This window comes from Salvelinus sp. IW2-2015, linkage group LG9, assembly GCF_002910315.2.
Source record: "Salvelinus sp. IW2-2015 linkage group LG9, ASM291031v2, whole genome shotgun sequence".
NCBI lineage: Eukaryota > Metazoa > Chordata > Actinopteri > Salmoniformes > Salmonidae > Salvelinus > Salvelinus sp. IW2-2015.
The window spans coordinates 3,659,481-3,681,949 of NC_036849.1; the positions used below are offsets into that span (position 1 = coordinate 3,659,481).

The window sequence follows — 22,469 nt, forward strand, 5'->3', positions numbered from 1 at the left end:
TTCTAGCCTGAGATCCAGAACCGGTCTTGTTCTGACATTCCACTCCTTGTACTCCGTGTTATTGCCCAACATTGGAATGAAAAGGAGTAGTAAGGAGTGGAATGATAGCAGAAACCGACTGATACACAGGCTACCTCTCCCCACCCCTCTGCTTGTAAGATACTGTGATATAACGAACTACTGCTTTCAGCACTATTACTCCTTGCATGCGCTGCCTACCAAGAAAAGAGAAAAACCAAACAATCAACCAATCAGTAAAGTAAGCAGCATACCACTTCCCATAATGCATTGTGAATGTCTGAAAGGGAATTCTTCTTCTTGTTGGATAGTACCGTATGTATTTTGGTTGGAATATTTCATTTGTTTCCTTTTCCATTTCTCCTCACAATCTCCATCACTCTTCACTCTTATCGTCCCACCTGGTCCACAGCATTGATCTGCTTTTCTAGCTCTCCTAACGCTCATAATCCTAGGAGCACTGCACTGACTGATTGGGTAATACACCTGAAAAAGGATACTAAAAAGGGATCTAATGTATTTATTTAGCATCTATTTTGATTGGCTTATTATCATGATGTGACACATGCATAGTACAGTATGTAAAGAGGAAAAGACTTGCCTGGAGTATATACATTATACAACCTAGGCTTGGCGAAATACCGACGGTATAATTTTTAATATCGTTTAAAAAACAACTAAACATTTTGTTTTGTTTTTATTTGGGGGGAGGGTTGGGGGGGTGCGTGCTACGCCACTGCTGATAACTATAAGTTAAGTATAGCTATAAGAAATCTAAAATGTGTCAAATAAATTATATCCAGCTCAGGGCTCCAGCTATACATTTAGTTTCCTAACTTGCTAGCTAAGTGGCAAGATGTCAAGATCAAGCTTCTTGGATATAACAGAGACATTCAACTCCCAACTGGATCAAGATCCCTGTTGCCTAAATTGTTTTGTGCATCAAAAAATCCCCACAAGGTGCACTGAAAAATAATATGTATAGCGCCCCTTGTGAGCACTTCCGGTAATACTGTATGCCCCGGTATGGTACAGAAACGATAAGACGCTATGAAAATCTGGTTACCACTCAAACCTAATACAACCAATATGCAGTGGGGAGATATCTACTATACCACAGCTCTATGAGATGGACTCAATTGCTCTGTCATGATATACAGTACTGTATGTCAAGTGAGTTGTTTTACTTGGTCCATTGTGATAGATTGTCTTAGTACCTGGCTGCATACAGCCTGGTGGCGTTCCAGGCTGCTTACATTGCAGACAAGCTGATACAGATCGGATTCAACGTAGATCTCTACAAATGTGGGCGTAGTGTTTAACATAGCGGGAACCCGATCAATTACTTCATGATCTGATGATCTATGCAACATGTGGGCAACCTTGAAAAACCCCTCTGTCTCACAGGGTCGTCACTATCTGGCCAAGTTGCAAAGTCATAAGCCCTAGCCTATTTCTACAAGTTCTCTTTTTAAAATCTGGTTTTAAAACTAACCTTAACCCTAACCTCAGTGCTGACCTTATGCCTAACCTTCAATTAAGACCAAAAAGCTCATTTTATTTTTCTGCAGCCCGCCCATCTAGTGGGAACCGTTTCACAGAGCAGCTATGATATGACTTATCACAAGGCTAGACACAGACAGTGTTCAGTCAGTCGGTCGCCTTAATCATGTCTCTTCTCTTCCCTTGGCTGTGTAAGCAAGGGATGACTGAACTATGTCTGTCTGTTTGTCTACTCTGTGCTGAGGATCACTCCACTGCTTAGCCACCAAGCTACTGTCAGGTTCTTCCATAGACTGTATAGGGTTCTCCCGAGTTCCTTTCCATCCTTGACAGGTGTGTTGTCCGTCCCGTCTTGCCTGCCTTTACAGATCTGTGGAAATTATTTATCCAGCAAATTAGAGGCAGAGTATTGGTGTTTGCCTTTCAGATGTATAGCTTTTCTTTCTGTGGGCACCTCTGCTCTTATTGGCCAATTTGATCCAATCAAGTTGTCCGTAGGACTGGACAGAATGTTTGAAGTCACCGGCAGTAGCCAATAGCCATTTGACCACTGAGCTGTGTCTGGATTCTGGAATCAGAAATGAGTTTGAAGTCGTTTTTAAGGTGTATGATAAAGCTCTGTTTTTACATCCAGAGATTGTGATACGAATGTACAGTACATAGACAGTAGTACCACACCAAGCAGTGAGTGATCTTTTCAATTCTAGGTTATATTCGGAACCATAAGCCAACTGACTTCAGCTGTAGTTGCTCAAAATGTTTAATATATATATATACCTGTAATAGGTTTAACATATTTATTTAAAAGGTCATCTTGATTAACCGTAACTTATTGCTTTAATAAAAGGAAAGTGCTAAAGGAATAAAGAGTGCTGTTGATTTTGGGAAAGTATCATTAATCCATTCATAATATTAGCATTTTATTGTTATTATTGCACAAACAAAGTGGTATATTTAAGCAATAAGGCCTGAGGGGGTGTGGTATATGGACAATATAGATATGGACAATATACCACGGCTAAGGTCTGTCCTTTTTGCACGACGCAATGCGGAGTGCCTGGATACAGCCCTTAGTAGTGGTATATTGGCCATATACCACAACCCCCCCCCCCCTGTTGCCTTATTGCTATTATAAACCGGTTACCAACGTAATTAGAGCAGTAAAAATAAATGTTTTGTCATACCCGTGGTATACATTCTGATATACCATGGCTGTCAGCCAATCTGCATTCAGGGCTCAAACCACCCAGTTTATAATGTTACTTTTTGGACTGAGATTATGATTTGCCACTGACTGTATGGTGGTGTGATTGTAAAGGTGTCACAAATGTGTCATAGCCTGCCTGTATCTGTGGTCCAATGATTGTGCTCATTCATGGCCACAGATACTGTGTTTTTGGGCCAATTGGCCAAATGTAAAAACAACAACAACAACAAATTGATTTATTGATGTATTGGGTAGTGATGCTCATCGTTGACACCCATTGCCTGTGTGACTTCAGTTTTAGATATTTCTCGAAGTGCTTCACGTTTTAGTCCTGTGTTGCAATGTAACGGTTTTGAAATGTATGTACAGTCACAAGGAAAGAATGTAACAAGAGGAGGATCGACATTGTACATAACTGTAATTATGTATGCTTATTTTATCATTTGTACCATATCAATGCCTTGTACAGTGTTTTTTTTCTGTTCGTTTACAATTATTTTGTATTTTATTTTTATAAACTGGTTATAAATAAAATACTCATTCCGCATGCAGAAAACACCTGACTGTCTGCCTATTTATTTTATTTGAGAAGTGGTCTGCAACAGTGCACTATTGTAATGCAAATGTCACATTTGCCTAGTATTTGCACGTAATATTGGAACAGGTTCCGGTTTGAGTGCTGTTTGCACTTAAACGTTGCCTTGTCAGTCACAGAAAGTGATCTGACTGAAGTAGACATGCTGTCCTATTTCTGGAGCGCGCCCCAGGGCAATGCGGTAGCAACATTCGCGCGCCTGCTCCCATTCTGGTCCGCCCCCAACTCCAAGCAGCAGGCAGAGTGCCAGACAGCGCCTGCTCAGACCAGAATGGCGGCTCTTTTGGAATCGCTGCTGCAGAAGGAAGTGGAAGCTATCAAGGCCGTCGAATGGCTAAAACACGACGGGGTAAGTGACAATGCAAACCCGAGATTAAGTGGATTTCGTGGGGTCTGGTTTCAATAGTTTTGCATGCCCTGCGAAATGTCATCGTGGAACGGATGTAAACAAAACTTTTCCACTGCTCGCTCACCTGCTGTTTTCAATATGGAAACTAGGCTAGCTAGCCAGTTTGCTAGCTAACTGTTATGAAATCAATAGCTTACCAGCTAGTCAACTGGCAGCTCGCTACCTGTCGTATCATCTTCAGAATGATGTAAATCAGGTCATCAACTAACGTAGCTAGTTCTTTAGGAAAGTATTGCTAACGATGACCACTTCAAGATAACTAGCTAACGTTAGCTAGTTAACGTTATGTAGCTAGATATTCTTGTTCTCATACATTCTTCCTACTGTTATTGTCACAACAGGACAGTGACAGCTTGGCATGGTGTAAGCCACTGAAGATTGAAAGACAGGAGTTTGTTCCTTTCCTGTTGAACTTCCTGCGAGAGCAGAGCTGCTCCGCCCTCACCCATGGCCCTGCCACACCCGCCAAGACCCCCAGCCACCCCAGGGTCTCCCAGCCCTCTCAGCAGGGGCCAGGCTTCTCCAGTGAGCGTAGGGGGGGCTGCAGATCTACCGGACCTGGAACCGGTCCTCGTAGCGCCAGCCGTGTACAGCTATTCTCCTCCACTCCCTCCCTGTCCCCTGGGGCTGAGTGGGATGCTACCCACCCCCCATCTGGCTCCCACTACCTGGGTGAGATCAGTGCCCTCAGTAGTCCTTCCTTCAGCTCAGCCAGGAGCCCTGCTCCAGCCTCCACCTCCAGGCACACTCCCTCAGAGCGCCGCTCCGACCAGAGAGCCAGTTTGGGGGATTTCATGCTGTCACCTCCAGAGCTCCAGCACCAACACAATCTCAGCCTGGGGGTCCAGCAGCCGCGTGGCCGCAGGAGGAGTGCCGGGATGGGAAGGCAGGGTGGGGGGCGTGGTGTGTTCCAGACTGAGGAGGTGGGGCCAGGAAGATCTGAGGGTGGTGGGAGGAAGGGAAGGGGAGGAGGGGCTAATAAAATGGGTGACACTGCTGTGTCACCTCCAATGACAACGCTGGTCCAGCTGAACTTAACCAATCTGGAAGACTTCCCACCTATGGGGATGTCGCATGCATCACCACCGTGAGTTCTGTTCTATGCCTTGAATTGAATTTCAGAACACCGAATGAAACGTCTCACCTGTGAATTAAGAGATCAATCAAAAATGTCTTACTTCAACCAAAACAATGAACAACAATGTTATTTTTATCATACTGTTCTGTCCCCCCCACTTCTTTCTCCACTAGACTGCATACAAAACCATCTCGGAGGATCAACCCAACCCCAGTCAGTGCAGAGCGGCCGCACTCCAGACCGAAGACCTGTTTCACTTCCACCCCGTTCAGCACCAGGCCCTCCAGCCCTCCACCAGTCCCAGAGGCAGTCACTGGGGCCATCGAAGGGAGCATCACTGGGTCCCTGAACGTGGGCAGCCCCCCTCTCAGTCTGCAGGAGGAGAGAGAACTGCTAAAGAGAGTGAAGTAAGTGGGTTAAGAAGACCAGTCACCATTATAACACACACCTCTTTTCCTTTTATCCAGACTGATTTCCCAAACGGAGTCAGCCAAATCCTGGACAACATTTATTTTTTAATGGAAAATCTCAATTGAAAGTGTTTTTAAAATCCAGGAGTAGTCTTATTTGGGATCATGAAACCAGTCCTTTTTCTACCTCTGTCAATCTCAATTATCTCATTTGTTCCTTTGCTGTCATTTTCAACCTTTTACTTGTTTCTTGTAGGTGTAAACGAGCCCAGCAGGTGGGATCCCCTCTACCCACCTCTTTGGACCCCTGTACCCCTACAAAATCAGTGCTCCGGCCGGTATCAGGCTCCAAAATGACCCCTGTCACCCAGGGGTTGTGTCCTGACCCCTCTAAAGTCACCTTGACCTCTGAACTGGACCTTCTGGCTGACCTCTACTGCACTTGCATCTCTGGTACATGACCTGTAGGGGGAGACAGTGTTTCGTGCTAGAGGGGGGTTAACCTGGTCCTTGTCATAGAAGTTGGCACGACAGCACAACAGATCTGTGACCAGGCTAGGGTTGGCTAGCTATATAATCAAAATGTCTTCTTTTGGAAATCTGCTTTTGTGTAAGATTTTAAGTACTTTAGTCGAAGTAATGTGCATTTAGTGCGATTATGATTTATTTATTTATTTTAATTACTGTGGTGTCATAACATTAATTCTGGTGAAGATTCTAATGTTGTGTTTTGGTCTATCTCTTTCTGACAGAGAACCTAGTTCCCAACGTGTTCCTGGAGCTGTTCTTTGTGCTGCAGCTTCTGACATCTAGAACACCGGCCGTCACAGAGGAAGAGGACAAGGATCTAAGTACGGGGAAGTTAGGTGAGAGGTGGAGATTCTTTAACATGACCGGTAATCAGTATGGATGGAGTTTTGTAATATTCTTTCTTTCAGCTCAGATGTATTTATTTCAATGTATGGGTTAATTCATGTTTTATTGGTGACAATATGACTTTGCTAAACCCTTTGTTGTGTTTGATCTACTCAGATGTCCTGGAAAGAGGTTACCTCAGCAAGGTGCACAACTGTGTCTACTTCTCTGTCAGGGTGCTGGAGAATCAGTTTGAGTGAGTTCTTCCTTCTTTATGGGCATGTTATACTGAACATTTTAAGATTTGAATCCTATGATAGTCTGGCTCCATATGTGTTTGTACCGGACCTGCACTCTTGGCTAGGTCTCCCTTGTAAAAGAGGTAATTTGACGTCAATGTGACAACCTGGCGAAATAAAGGGTTAAAACAATATTTTTCTGTGTCAGGTTGGTGTCTCACCTGGACAAAGACACCCTGCGTCTCTTGGCTGAGAACGAGAGGGTGACCTGCTTCTCTCCATCCCTGAGGAACAGACTGACCCTGGCCCAGGACCCCAGCACAGCCAAGGTACATAACCCAACATGATAAGAGCACTAATACACTCATCTTTCGTTCTCTTCAGTCAACTCCGAAGTAAACAGCAATTCAAATTTTCCAAATCGCAAAGCAATGAATTGAAATGTAATTGAGCCCAGCCCTCTCTTCCCTTCCAGATCTCGCCCTCTGTGGACACCTTCATCCACTCTGTCCCGTTCCAGCCTGCCACTGACAACCGCTCCAACTTCAGCAGTGACAAGGCCTTCCACACCTTCAAGAAGCAGAGGGATATTTTCTACGAGGTGCTGCGAGAGTGGGAAGACTTCCACAAGGAACCTAGATGGGAGTTTGAAGTTGAACTAGGCAGTAGGGTTAGGTAAGACCAATACTAGTGGTAGCAAACTAATGGCCAGTTTCACAGAACGAGTTTAAGCCTATTCCTGGACTAAAAAAAGGCTCTGGTTCCAGCAAAATGTGATGTCTTTTTTTTATAGGAGTAGGCCTAGTTATTGGTCATGTTATAATGGTGGTGCTGTTGTGCTTCCTCCTTTCAGAGGAATGGTGAGTCAACTGAACTCCACTGGAAACCACTCCCATTTCGCCAGACTCTTCCTCAAGCAGTTGGTGCAGGTATGGCATTGGGATGGTGCAATTACACACACACACGTGTGCTCTCTCTCTCGCTCACACCCCTCTCTCCCTCTAGATGTGTAAAGGTCCCCGTGCTCTGGGCTCCCCGGGCGACACCCCCGACGCGGACCTGCTAGGCATGCTGGGAGCAGACAGCCTGGGGCGTCTAAAGCGTCTGGAGGAGCGTCTGATCCAGCCCCAAGGCATTCTGGGACCCTGTCCTCCACCTGCCTTCCCAGGACACCAGGAGTTCTTCAGGGACTTCTTAAAGACCGCAAGCTGGTGAGGTTGACAGTGGTGATCCAGCTTGGATACAATGCAGTCGCATTTTGCAGATGACCATGTTGTCAAATCATATTGATCGGGTTCCTGCAGTGTTAAACACCACCTGTGCATTTTGCGGCGATCTTATACGGACTGATTGTTCTCAGATCTATACAGATGCGGAGGTGTCCTGATTTGTCATTTGGGTGAACGTCTACCCGTAACCCTACCTCTCTGTCCTAGCTGCCAGCTGAACCAGCACCTGAAGGACAGTCTGTGTCAGCAGCTCCTCCAGCTGGACGAGGTGTCCGTCCTGGCTCCTGTGGTCTCCAGTACCGAGGGCGAGGGAGACATGGAACAACAAGTCAGCACTGATTACTCTGTTAGACCGGGTGCAAGATCTCTCACCTCATTCAGAATGGGGCTTGGTGGGGAATACGTTTTCTTGTTTTAATATCCCCCTTTCCCATATCTCCTCTCTCGCCCTCTCTCTGTGCCACCTCATCTCTCTCTCTCTCAGGACGAGAAGCAGCGTTTCTCCTCTGTCCTGCTGTTGGCTCGTCTCCTAGCTAAGTTCCTGGGTTATATCTCCTTCCTGCCGTACCAGACCTCTGAGAGGCCCTCCAGGGAGATACAGGAGGCTGCCGCCACCCTCCGCAGCAAGGTACTGTGGTGCCAGACTTGGAATAGTAGTCTGTGGAAGCAATTCAGGAAGTAGACTTCAAACCAGAAATGAATGAATTGAAATGTCACTGACCCTCACCCTGGTTGGAAGAGGTATATGTTTTCATCCATCTGCAGAAGATAACAATTTTATTACAAGTCAGTAAAGTACTAGTTTCTTACCAGGTTGTGGCTTCCCTCCGTTGTGCTTTTTCCTTCCCTCCATTCTCAGAGTATGTCTGTGCTGGATGTGTGTGCGGTCCTGCGTAGCTGTGTTCGTAGGAGACGGACCATCCTGACTGTGCCCTGGCTGGTGGAGTTCCTCTCCATGCTGGACTTCACCGGTCCCTTCCTCCTCTGCTACAGGACCGTTCTGGGACTGCTGCTCAGCCTATACAGGTGTGTGTTGCTTTCTCTATCATTCTCCTTTTTTTAGTGCTTTCACTCTCTCTTGCATGTGTTCTCACTCCTCCTCCTCTCTCCTTCTACCCTTCTCCCTCTATTTCTCCCTTTCCACTCTGCTTCCCCGTCTCTCTCTCTCGTGATCTGAAGTCCTGACCCAGTGTGTGTGTGTCTCTTAGGCGGATGGTGCTGTCCAGAGAAGGAGAGGTGTGTTACCTGAATCAGCTTCTCATGGTGGCTGTTCTTGGCTGGCTATTCCAGATCCCAGTGATCCCGGAGGAGCTTTTCTTCAGTACTGATTTCACTGTAGCTGTAGAGCTAGAGGAGAGCCAGACCAACGTCCAGGGACTTGTGAGTAAACTGGAATGGCTCTTCTCAATTAAAATTGAAGGCGAAATGTCACAGTCTTTTCATGAGTTTTGATGAACTTTTTTTTTTTTTAGGACTGTCTCCCCCTAGTGGACCAACAGCTCCTCTACACCTGCTGTCCTTTCCTGGGTGGGTACATCCATAGAAATCAAATGAGTAATTTATAGTAATAGACAGCGTTGGGTCTGTTACTTTCTAAATGTAATCCGTTAGTTGCTAGTTACCTGTCCAAAATTGTAATCAGTAACGTAACTTTTGGATTACCCAAACTCAGTAACGTAATCTGATTACATTCAGTTACTTTTAGATTACTTTCCACTTGAGATTCATTTTAAGAAGACAAAAATGTATGTTACCAATTGAACGACATCTATCGCAGGATAAATCAATGTTAATGTTTACATAGCTGGCCATATATGGATGTCAAATTTTACTTTATTGGTTGGTTATGTAGGCTTCTTCTAACCATCACTTACTGCTACATTAAATTATATCTTTACATTGATATAATTTATAAGTCCAAAAATGTATGTAGCAACTACAGATTGCCCATTTTTTAATCCTATCAAAAGTGTGTGAGTTTGAGCATGTGTCCATTAGGCCTATGGATTTTTTTTTTATCAGCATGAATTAGATTGAGCAATAAATGCCCCACTTTTATTCAATAGGCTGGGATCTGTGCTATGCAGCTGTTGCAAGAGCGCATTTTTCACTGGCTGTCCATTGGTTTCAAGAAGAATGATTGATAGGCAGCTTTAACTTCTTGAATTCAACCATTATTTGCTTCAAATACACATTTAGATTTGTGAACAGCCATCCACAATCCGTAAGGTGCAAATAGCTAAATCAGAGAGTAGCAGTGTGATTCACATCAGTGCGCTATGCAGATATCAATAATAAGTGATATCCGTATCGCCGTAGACTACACCCCTGCTGTCGGCCTTACCTCCAAGCCTTTATTCAAGTTGGATAATCTTTGGATGCCGACAGCAGTCGCACCATTGGAAGACATAGCTTGGACTGTAGCCGAGTCGCTCAGGTGGAACAAACTTAAGCTTGCGCCTTTTTTCAATGTTGATTTGAATGTCATTGAGAAAACAACAGAAGTGTCAAAGATATTTTTTTCTCGCAAACATCCGTTCTGAATTTCAAAGTAATCTAGTTTTTCAAAAGTATCTGTAATCTGATTACAATATTTTTGCTGGTAACGGATTAGTTAGTTGTTTTTGTAATCCCTTACATGTAATCCGTTCCTCCCCAACCCTGGCAATAGACAATAGTTATTCTATTTCTGTGTGTGCAACGTCTTCTGCAGGGGCCCCGAATGGTGTTCTCACAATTGTAGCTGTTCGATTATCTGTTCTATCTCCTGTTTTCAGGTGAGTTCCGTAAGCTCCTCGCTGCCTTTGTGGCCGGTAGCTCTGCCAGGGGTGGAGGCCTCATCCGTAAAATCACCCCTACCTCTGCTGAGCTGAGAGGAGCCCCCACCACCACCAGGTCACAGCAGAAACTACAGGTACGGTTCTAGGAGTAGCTGGCCTAGTGGTTAGTGCCTATGTGATACTCTCCTCCTATCTCTCTTACCATCTCTCCTCTTTCCAGCAACGCGTACTAAACAGGAAGAAATGTGTCTCTAGAAGCACGTTGGTTTGACTGTGTTGTTACCTTTGTCTGTAAAGGTGGATTTGGAGCAAGCCTTCTTCCATAACCAGCCTCCATCTCTCAGACGAACGGTGGAGTTTGTAGCTGAGAGGGTGGGATCCAACTGTGTCAAACACATGAAGTGGGTACTGTCGTGTGTGTGTACAGTATACACTGAGTGTACAAAACATTAGGAACACCTTTCTAATATTGAGTTGCACCCCCTTTTGCCAGAACAGCCTAAATTTGCCAGGGCATGCACCACTCAAACCGCGGTGCCTGGCACCTATTATCATACCCCGTTCAAAGGCACTTAAATCTTTTGTCTTGCTTGTTCACCCTCTGAATGACACATACAGAATCCATGTCTGAAGGCTTAGAAATCCTTCTTTAATCTGTCTCCTCCCCTTCATCCAGATTGATTGAAGTGGATTTAACAGGTGACATCAATACGGGATCAAAGCTTTCACTTGGTCAGCCTATGTCGTGGAACGAGGTGTTCCTAATGTTTTGTACACTCGTTGTATGTAATGTAGTGATAGTACGTATCCACTGTTTGTAGGTGTCTGTGTTGATGCATGTAGGATCCTCAGGTGACTGTGTGTGTTGCAGGGTCACATTGGTGTGTGAACTGGTCCGTGGTGGAGAGCAGTTGCTGAGGGAGGGGCTGATCTCACCAGGGGCCAACCCTCTGATACTCAACGACTCCATCTGTGCTCAGCTCTGTGACGGGGGCCAGGAGGCTCTGGAGAGAGCTACCAGGTACACATGGTTTCGTCTATGTGTGGTTATATACTTGATTCATGGAGCTTGCCAATGAAATGGTCCCTAAAGTGCAAGCCCTGCCTGTGTTACTATTTTAAACCCAGGTGTGTATGGGGTGTGACTATAATTTATGTGGGGCTTTGACTACAGACTCTTGTGCGTTCAGGTTTTGCAGTGAGAAGGGTCCAGAAGCCATCCGGGTTCTTCTTCCTGACGAGACGTCTCCCGCTGTAAGTCTATTCAGCGTTGCTCTTTTAACTCTTGTCTACATTGACATGCTATTCATTTAGCAGACGCTCTTATCCAGAGCGACATACAGTTAGTGCATCGGTCTAAAGATAGCTAGGTGAGACAACCGCATTTCACACTCATGGTATAAAAATTCAAAAAACGTAATAAAATAGCTATAGCAAAATCAGCAAAATTGTCTCTCCCGCCAGGTTCTCACTACGTCGGAGAACATCACCAAGCGCCTGGCCACTGAGAAGGCCTGTAGCTGGCTCACCTCCAACATCACAGCCCTGGTCAAGCGAGAGTGGAAAACAAAGTTTGACCGTGTGATGAAGTCTCTTCCCAGCCCAGAGGCTAGTGGTGTGGAAGGTTCTGGTTCTGGTCTTGGGGCTAAAACTGGAGCTGCAGCAGTTACCCAGGAGCAGTCACGTACCCCAAAACGGGACATGGGCAAGGAGGAGGCTGTGACGTCCTGCCCTCCAGACTGCCCCCACAGTGCACCACTACCATCTGATGTCCTGGTAGAGATTAAGGTACTGTTCTAATGAATGTAGAATACCAGGATGTAATGCCATCGTTATTATAGACACTAGTTTGGAGCTAGGAACACAAGCATTTTGCTACACCTGCAGAAACATTCACTAAATATCAATAAAATTTGATTTGACTTTGATAGATGGCATAAAATCAATCATACTTCTATTAGACTAATGGTATATTATGTGAGGTTCAACTCTGGTGAATCAGTCTTATTGATAATGATATAAAAGAGGATGCTTGTGCCCCCTACAGGAGGTGTTGAGTATTGCAGTGGGCCCGAGGTCTGAAAAGGAGGTGCTGACTTGTCTACAGCTGAACGCTCTACTGGGCAAAGTAGGAGAAGCACTGAGCTGCAAAAAGGTACCGCAGGCTGTTGTCACCTTGGTCCTGATTAACACATGCTTTATACTCCCACAATGAACATGGGTTTATGGTTCAGATAGAGGTCCTGCATTGGGCTGTTGCGGTGACAGTATTACCTCCACACCTGCAGTCGTGACCGCAGTCAAAATTCCACGTGACCGTTTGGGTCACGGTAATCTCCTATGCGCTTTGACATGAATGCCACTGATGCGTTGGTAGTACCCAACTCTCTAACGATCATCAGGTCACAAATGGTCTGGTACTCAGGTCTCTGTTGTCCCTCTAACCACTCTGACATCAATGCAAATACAATGGAAAATCTCATCAAAACAGTGTCATGCTTTTAAAACTCACTGTTAGTCTACATTGTTTGACCTCACTGTGATCGATCACTTTGAAGAAAGTAGTTCAACAACAGGTGGAAACTGAGTGTAAAACATGGTCGTTGTGGATGTTGTTTCAAAGCCAAACACAACTAAATGGACAGCGCTTTCCAAGGTGATGATTAATGCTAAGCATTTAAGGCATCGCATGTAGAACACCCATTGGCATATTAAAGCTTATGCATAGGCCTGTATAAAGCCTGAAGTAAAATGCCATTATCCAATAGGCCTATATAGCCTACCGCATATTACGCACAGTAGAAAAACATTTTAAAAACATTTTAAAAAAAGATTTAAGATGTCTTTGGTACATAATTGTCTACCCTATAGGCTACTCCAAAATTCAACAAAACTCTAGTAATCACCTTTGAGTGTGGACTGTATTATTATGCATACTGGATGGACTGGTTACCTTATGCTACGCTCCGACATTTCTATCCATGAGTCTGGGATAGAAGGTATAGGCCTAGGTGATGCAGTTGGTTCATTCACTTACGGAGTATAGTTAGCCTACAATTATAGTGAATTTGTATTTGATCTTGAATAGCCTACTAATAGGGTCTTTTTAAAAATATTATCAAAATTAATATCTCACCACCATGCGTTTCCATCTATTCTCTCTCCTTCAATACTTTCTCGAGCACGCGGAGACGGGGGCTATCAACAGTTTAATGAAATGTGTTTCTTTCTCAGATTTCGCTTGGTTTCCCAAATTTAAGCACTAGGTAGCTGCAGGAACTGGGTTAGAGAGCCCATGGCATACAGAGTTTAGGTAGAATATCACCTGTCGTGCAGCTAGAGGCTGCTCCTCAAACAGGTTGATGCGTGTAGTGAAATAAGTGTTCTTATGAGCCCAGACATTTCTACATGCAATCCCGTGTGAAAGCAGAGTTCTGATGGTTGCCGCTAAAAAGAGGAGGATCCTAACTCTCTAGTGCTAATATATTTATTTCTCAGCTGCTGATATTAAGCACATTGCTCTACTGTAAAACCGGAGTAGCCTATCCAGCATTAAAGGAACCGCAGGAAAGCGCAGCCTCCATTCACTATTCAAGTGCAAATGGATGACATGTCTTTTTTTCCCCATGCCTCTGTTTCTGCCCCTTTGATAATGGCCAATTCTAAATTAAAACCAATTTGACATAATAGTGAAGACAAGATTACATTTAGAATAGTGAAAATATGATCACTTGATGAGAGAACGGTGTGTTCAGCCTGAGGCATGGAACAGAGCGCCAGCTTTTTTTTGTGTGCAACTTTCTCAAATCATCAATACCCTATAATCGCATCATGCAGCCCATGTCTTTTCTAAGGTTTGTATCATTCACAACTAAAGTTGCCAAGTAACTCTAAATCTAGTGTATAGGACCTGTTTCAAATTATCACTTTTACTCTCAACATAGCCGCTTCATATGCGTAGTGCGCACTCACTCGGGAATGGGGGAAAAAGGTAAATTATGTTCTTACTATAAAATCATTAAATAATGGCACAGGATTTATAAGCATATCTTGATCATTTAACAGACTACCTACAGCCGAGGCTTGGCCAGATAACGTGCATTAGGCCGACTCAGAATACACTATTTTGTTCTTATGAAATACATTTTAATGTTTTTTTTTAGACCTGCCTAACCCTAAAATAAATGCAGTGCATTCGGAAAGTATTCAGACCCCTTCACTTTTTATGTTACAGCCTTATTCTAAAATAGATTCAATTGTTTTTCCCCCCTCATCAATCTACACACAATACCCCATAATGACAAAGCAGAAACAGGGTTTATGAAAAGTTTTCAAATGTATTAAAAATAAACTGATATCACTTTTACATAAGTATTCCGACCCTTTACTCAGTACTGTGTTGAAGCACCTTTGGCAGCGATTACAGCCTTGAGTCTTCTTGGGTATGACGCTACAAGCCTGGCACACCTGTATTTGGGGAGTTTCTTCGATTCTTCTCTGCAGATCCTCTCAAGCTCTGTCAGGTTGGATGGAGAGCGTCGTTGCACAGCTATTTTCAGGTCTCTCCAGAGACGTTCGATTGGGTTCAAGTCCGGGCTCTGGCACGGCCACTCAAGGACATTCACAGACTTGTCCCGAAGCCACTCCTGCATTGTCTTGGCTGTGTGCTAACGGGTCGTCCTGTTGGAAGGTGAACCTTCGCCCCAGACTGAGGTTCCGAGCACTCGGGAGCAGGTATTTATCAAGGATCTCTCTGTACTTTGCTCCGTTTATCTTTCCCTCGATCCTGACTAGTTTCCCAGTCCCTGCCGCTGAAAAACATCCCCACAGCATGATTCTGCCACCACCATGCTTCACCGTAGAGATGGGGCCAGGTTTCCTCCAGACGTGACTCTTGGTACTCAGGCCAAGGAGTCAAATCAGACCAGAGAATCTTGTTTCTCATGGTCTGAGAGTTCTTTAGGTGCCTTTTAGTAAAAAGGCAGCCCGCTTGGAGTTTGCTGAGTGGCTTCCGCATAAAGGCCTGATTGGTAGAGTGCTGCAGAGATGGGTGTCCTTCTAAAAGGTCCACAGAGGAGATGGGAGAGTAGTACTAGACCAGGAGTGACCATTGGGTTCTTGCTCACCTCCCTGACCAAGGCCCTTCTCCCCCGATTGCTCAGATTGGCCGGGCGGTAGTTCCAAACTTCTTCAATTTAAGAACGATGGAAGCGACTGTGTTCTTGGGGACCTTCAATGCTGCATACATTTTTTTGATACCCTTCCCCAGATCTGTGCCTCGACACAATCCTGTCTTGGAGCTCTACGTACAATTCCTTCAACCTCATGGCTTGGTTTTTACTCTGACATGCATTGTCAACTGTGGGACCTTATATAGACAGGTGTTTGCCTTTCCAAATCATGTCCAATCAATTGAATTTACCACAGGTGGACTCCAAACAAGTTGTAGAAACATCTCAAGGAGGATCAATGGAAACAGGATGCAACTGAGCTCAATTTCGAGTCTCATAGTAAAGGGTCTGAATACTGAATACGGTATTTCTGTTTTTTTTATTTTTAATACATTTGCCAAAAATCTAAGCCTGTTTTCTCTTTGTAATTATGGGGTATTTTGTGTAGATTGATGAGGGGAAAAAATGTATTTCATCCATTTTAGAATAAGGCTGTAAGTTAACATGTGGGGTGTGAATACTTTCCAAATGCACTGTAGATGTTTCAACTGCCACCACCAGCAGTTTGTATGCATGCCGGCTTGGAGATGCTAAACGTGTCTGTTAAATAATGGTCAAATAAACGTGAGAACAGTTACCGGCTGACGAAATGTCATGACCGCCACAGACCTAGACATGTATACTGCAAATTTGTTTTTGATTGTATTTATTCTCTCCCCTCTCCCTCCTACCTATTACTTCACAGTTCTCATTCCCAATGCCTGAACAGATGCTGATACGTTGCACCGTCCTACTAGCCTGTAAACTAGGTAAGATTACAAGAGCTGGGACTATGGGGAGATACACTGAGTGTATAAACATTAGGAACACCTGCTCTTTCCATGAGAAGGAGGTGAAAGCTATTATCCCTTATTGATGACACTTTAATCAATGTAGATTGAAGGGGAGGAGAGATTTTAAAGCCTTGAGACATGGATTGTGTGTGTCATTCAGAGGGTGAACGGGCAAGACAAAATATTTAAGTGTCTTTTGAATGGGGTATTGTCGTAGGTGCCAGGCGCACCGGTTTGAGTGTGTCGAAAACTGCAGCGCTGCTGGGTTTTTTACGCTCGACAGTTTCCTGTGTGTATCAAGAACGGTCCACCACCCAAAGGACATCCAGCCAACTGGACACAACTGTGGGAAGCATTGGAGTCAGCATGGGCCAGCATCCCTGTTGAACGGTTTTGACACCATGTCCCGACACCATGTCCCGACAAATTCAGGCTGTTCTGAGGGAAAAGGGGGTGCAACTCAATACTAGTAAGGTGTTCCTAATGTTTTGTACACTGTGTACATTAATTTGCCTGTTGCCAAGACCTCCATTGTTATCAGGCCCTCAATGCATGTCCTGTATGACAAGGGTTGGCTACAGCATATACATTATGGAATGAAGCCAGATGAGACCTAATGTTTATCATTGTTGAATTTGTTTATATGTGTGTCTGCACAGTTTCAGGGGAGCTGCCCATGGTGTTCCCACAGGAGGAATGTGGTAGGACAGTGTCTCCTGGTCCAGTACTACCAGACTCCCCAGTCCAAAGGGTAGGCTGTTCAATCAAAGCCCTGCTGGAGCAGTTGATCCTCCTGTGGGGGAGAGACTACTGTTCATCAGCCCCCCTCCACCTGCTCTTCACAGAAATGACACTCAGTGCTGTCCTCGTGGCCGGCGACTCACAGGTACGTCTCAGTATAGCCTACATGTGCATAGCTACTTGGTGTATGTTATGTTTTGTGTATACAGTTGAAGTCGGAGGTTTACGTACACTTAAGTTGGAGTCATTAAAACTTGTTTTTCAACCACTCCACAAATTTCTTGTTAACAAACTATAGTTTTGGCAAGTCAGTTAGGACATCTACTTTGTGCATGACACAAGTAGTTTTTCCAACGATTGATTACAGACAGATTATTTCACTTATAATTCACTGTGTCACAATTCCAGTGGGTCAGAAGTTTACACACACTAAGTTGACTGTGACTTTAAACAGCTTGGAAAATTCCAGAAAATGTTGTCATGGCTTTCGAAGCTTCTGATATGCTAATTGACATCATTTGAGTCAATTGGAGGTGTACCTGTGGATGTATTTCAAGGCCTACCTTCAAACTCAGTGCCTCTTTGCTTGACATCATGGGAAAATCAAAAGAAAATCAGCCAAGACCGCAGAAAAACAATTGTAGACCTCCACAAGTCTGGTTCATCCTTGGGAGCAATTTCCAAACGCCTGAAGGTACCACGTTCATCTGTACAAACAATAGTAAGCCAGTATAAACACCATGGGACCACGCAGCCGTCATACCACTCAGGAAGGCGACACGTTCTGTCTCCTAGAGATGAACGTACTTTGGTGTGAAAAGTGCAAATCAATCCCAGAACAACAGCAAAGGACATTGTGAAGATGCTGGAGGAAACAGGTACACAAGTATCTATATCCACAGTAAAACGAGTCCTATATCGACATAACCTGAAAGGCCGCTCAGCAAGGAAGAAGCCACTGCTCCAAAACCGGCATAAAAAAAGCCAGACTATGGTTTGCAACTGCACATGGGGACAAAGATCTGATGAAACAGAAATAAAACTGTTTAGCCATAATGACCATTGTTATGTTTGGAGGAAAAAGGGGGAAGCTTGCAAGCCAAAGAACACCATCCCAACCATGAAGCACGGGGGTGGCAGCATCATGTTGTGGGGGTGCTTTGCTGCAGGAGGGACTGGTGCCCTTCACAAAATAGATGGCGTCATGAGGATGGAAAATTATGTGGATATATTGAAGCAACATCTCAAGACATCAGTCAGGAAGTTAAAGCTTGGTCGCAAATGGGTCTTCCAAATGGACAATGACCACAAGCATACTTCCAAAGTTGTGGCAAAATGGCTTATGGACAACAAAGTCAAGGTATTGGAGTGGCCATCACAAATCCCTGACCTCAGTCCGAGCAAGGAGGCCTAGAAACCTGACTCCGTTACACCAGCTCTGTCAGGAGGAATGGACCAAAATTCACCCAACTTATTGTGGGAAGCTTGTGGAAGGCTACCCGACAAGTTTCACCCAATTTAAAGGCAATGCTACCCAATACTAATTGAGTATGTAAACTTCTGACCCACTGGGAATGTGATGAAAGAAATAAAAGCTGAAATAAATAATTTTCTCTACTATTATTCTAACATTTCACATTCTTAAAATAAAGTGGTGATCCTAACTGACCTAAGACGGGGCATTTTTACTTTGATTAAATGTCAGGAATTGTGAAATTGAGTTTAAATGTATGTGGCTATGGTGTATGTAAACTTCCGACTTCAGCTGTATGTAGTTGAAGCAGAATATGTATACTACCGGTCAAAAGTTTTTGAACACCTACTCATTCAAGGGTTTTTCTTTTATTTTCACTATTTTCTACATTTTAGAATAATAGTGAAGACATCAAAACTATGAAATAACACATGGAATCATGTAGTAACCAAAAGTGTTAAACATGTTTGAGATTCTTCAAATAGCCACCCTTTGCCTTGATGACAGCTTTGCACATTCTTGGCATTCTCTCAACCAGTTTCACCTGGAATACTCTTCCAACAGTCTTGAAGGAGTTCCCACATATGCTGAGCACTTGTTGGCTGATTATCCTTCAGTCTGCAGTCCGACTCATGGGTTGAGGTCGGGTGATTTGTGGAGGCCAGGTCATCTGATGCAGCACTCCATCACTCTCCTTCTTGGTCAAATAGCCCTTAAACAGCCTGGAGGTGTGTTGGGTCATTGTCCTGTTGAAAAACAAATGATAGTCCCACTAAGCCCAAACCAGATGGGATGGTGTATCGCTGCTGAATGCTGTGGTAGCCATGCTAGTTAAGTGTGCCTTGAATTCTAAATAAATCACAGACAGTGTCACCAGCAAAGCACCCACACACCATAACACCTCCTCCATGATTTACGGTGGGAAATAGACATGCGGAGATCATCCGTTCACCCACACCGCGTCTCACAAAGACACGGCAGTTAGAACCAAAAATCTCCAATTTGGACTCCAGACCAAAGGACACATTTCCACCGGTCTAATGTCCTTTGCTCGTGTTTCTTGGCCCAAGCAAGTCTCTTCTTATTGTTGTCCTTTCTTAGTCGTTTCTTTGCAGCAATTCGACCGTGAAGGCCTGATTCACAGTCTCCTCTGAACAGTTGATGTTGAGATGTGTCTGTTACTTGAACTCTGTGAAGCATTTATTTGGGCTGCAATTTCTGAGGCTGGTAATGAACTTATCCTATGCAGCAGAGGTAACTCTGGGTCTTCCATTCCTGTGGCGGTCCTCATGAGAGCCAGTTTCATCATAGCGCTTGATGGATTTTGCCACTGCACTCTTGAAATTTTCCGTATTGACTGATCTTCATATCTTAAAGTAACAATGGACTGTTGTTTCTCTTTGCTTATTTGAGCTGTTCTTGCCATAATATGGACTTAGCCCTATTTGGTAAAGGACCATCTTCTGTATACCCCCCTACTTTGTCACAACACAACTGATTGGCTCAAGGAAAGAAGGAAAGAATTTCCACAAATTAACTTTTTAAGAAGGCACACCTGTAAATTGAAATGCATTCCAGGTGAAGCCTCATGAAGCTAGTTGAGAGAATGCCAAGCGTGTGCAAAGCTGTCATCAAGGCAACGGGTGGCTACTTTGAAGAATCTCAACTATACTATTCCATATGTGTTATTTCATAGTTTTGATGTCTTCACTATTATTCTACAATGTAGAAAATAGTAAAAATAAAGAAAAATCTTTGAACGTTTGACCGGTAGTGTATGTATTGAAGAAATTACTTGCATTGACTGATATGTGGTTGTTTTACCTACCTTTGTTGAATGCACTTACTTTTTTATTTTTTTATATATTTTTTTAACCGTTATTTTACCAGGTAAGTTGACTGAGAACACGTTCTCATTTGCAGCAACGACCTGGGGAATAGTTACAGGGGAGAGGAGGGGGATGAATGAGCCAATTGTAAACTGGGGATTATTAGGTGACCATGATGGTTTGAGGGCCAGATTGGGAATTTAGCCAGGACACCGGGGTTAACACCCCTACTCTTACGATAAGTGCCATGGGATCTTTATGACCTCAGAGTCAGGACACCCGTTTAACGTCCCATCCGAAAGACGGCACCCTACACAGGGCAGTGTCCCCAATCACTGCCCTGGGGCATTGGGATATTTTTTTTTTTAGACCAGAGGAAAGAGTGCCTCCTACTGGCCCTCCAACACCACTTCCAGCAGCATCTGGTCTCCCATCCAGGGACTGACCAGGACCAACCCTGCTTAGCTTCAGAAGCAAGCCAGCAGTGGTATGCAGGGTGGTATGCTGCTGACTTTAAGTCACTCTGGAAAATGGCATCTGCTAAATTACCTACATGTAAATGTAATTATGTCAACCTTATTTCAGGGACAATTCTGTAGACGCGAGTATGTGAAGCTCTGGTTTTATGCCCCCCAGATAAACCAGCATGCTCTCTGTCATATCTCTACAGTGGGACAACTTCCTGTTCCTGGTCAGACAGCTGGTAGAGCGGGGGATTCTGGGAGAGAAAGAAGTGGTCTCTCATTGGAGGAAGCTGTCACAGTTACCCTGGCCAACGGTGATTGTGTGCTTGAAACTTGAAACATGTCTGTCTCCTCTGCACTGCATGGAACAGGAAATCTGTTGTGCTCATTGTAATAATTGTTCAAAAATAATTTAGTCAAGCGAAACCTGACAACTGTTCAAGACACATATACACTCTATGACTGCTTGTGAATAACTATCTCTCTTTTCACTATTTAGGAGTTCATAGAGAAGATCCAGCAGCAGTCCTCTTCCACCACATCCCTTCATCCGCCTGAGCTTCAGAACCACATGGACATGTTGCAGGTCTCACCACAACCTGTAGAGGGAGCCAACTAACGACCTAGACAAAAAAACACATGGCTCTGAGAGACACATGCTCTGTTGGCCAACACTGCCCAGTCTGTTAGAAGACATATGTCACTGACAGGTGTAGCTGAACTCTACTACTCTGGCCAGTCAGTCCATAGTGCCGTTCTAGGTTCTTGAGATGTTAAACACACACAGACCGCTTTGAGATGAACAGCCATTGTGTACAGAACAGAGGAGACAATCACCTGGAACAACACTCATCTGCACAGCCAGCCACAGTCAGTTCAGACTAAGCCCTAGCCGCAAAACATCGTTAGGGTTAGGGCCAAAGGGATGCGGTAGGGAGCGAGTTGGGTCCCGGCTGACACTGTCCTGTTTTAGAGGTGCAAATGGGAACCAAAAAGTCCTGCTGCTCGGGAGCAGTGGTGGAGCCATAGGCCAGGGGGAAGGGTGTACCAGAAGGCTGAGGACGAGGGGTGCAGTATCAATAAAATAATAACTAACTTGATGGACAGACGCTAGTAAATCAAAAATGGACAACAAAAACATGAGAAACCAATCCTTAATCGACTCTTACTGCCGTAGACATATGTAGGTCTGAAAGGATTATAGTAACTGTATGTGTCAGCATTCAGGAAGGGCTGTCTGGGGGATGATTTGTTATTGGGCCAAGGAATTTTGTCATTTATAAACGTTCACAGATAATGTAGTCATATGTGTTAGTCTCAGAAGCACAATGCCTTTAACCGTCACTGGTGATTTTGTGTGTTCATGGATGCTTTTTCTGTGCATTTGTAATACTGTTTAGTTCACGTTGGACTTAATGGTACCATGATTGTCTGCTGCTTTTAAACTTTACATTTTCGCATGCTGCCTCTCACATATTGAACTATAATAAAGATGTATTCTTTGGGACTAAACGGTTAGAAATGTTTTTATAAGTAGGCCTTGGCTATGTCTTTTCAATGCTTTTGATTGAACTAATGAAGATATATTCTTGGGGTGGGCCTCTTTTTCAATCTGTCGTTTTTCATACTTTGTC

The 22,469-nt window shown here is 44.2% G+C and overlaps 1 protein-coding gene across 1 annotated transcript; it reads left to right on the forward strand.

Moving 5' to 3' along the window:
- Positions 1-3,519: 3,519 nt before the first annotated feature.
- Positions 3,520-22,434, forward strand: cdan1 (codanin 1). The gene is made up of 25 exons (XM_023994012.2): positions 3,520-3,672; positions 4,074-4,819; positions 4,984-5,217; positions 5,477-5,673; positions 5,973-6,086; positions 6,253-6,331; positions 6,523-6,643; positions 6,790-6,989; positions 7,168-7,243; positions 7,320-7,525; positions 7,751-7,871; positions 8,028-8,171; positions 8,403-8,569; positions 8,752-8,923; positions 9,016-9,070; positions 10,321-10,457; positions 10,621-10,724; positions 11,195-11,344; positions 11,514-11,577; positions 11,788-12,111; positions 12,371-12,478; positions 16,240-16,303; positions 16,987-17,213; positions 21,042-21,149; positions 21,335-22,434. Exons 1-25 carry the CDS (start codon positions 3,595-3,597, stop codon positions 21,452-21,454), a joined length of 4,116 nt encoding a protein of 1,371 aa, XP_023849780.1. The 5' UTR covers positions 3,520-3,594; the 3' UTR covers positions 21,455-22,434.
- The last annotated feature ends 35 nt before the right edge of the window (positions 22,435-22,469 follow it).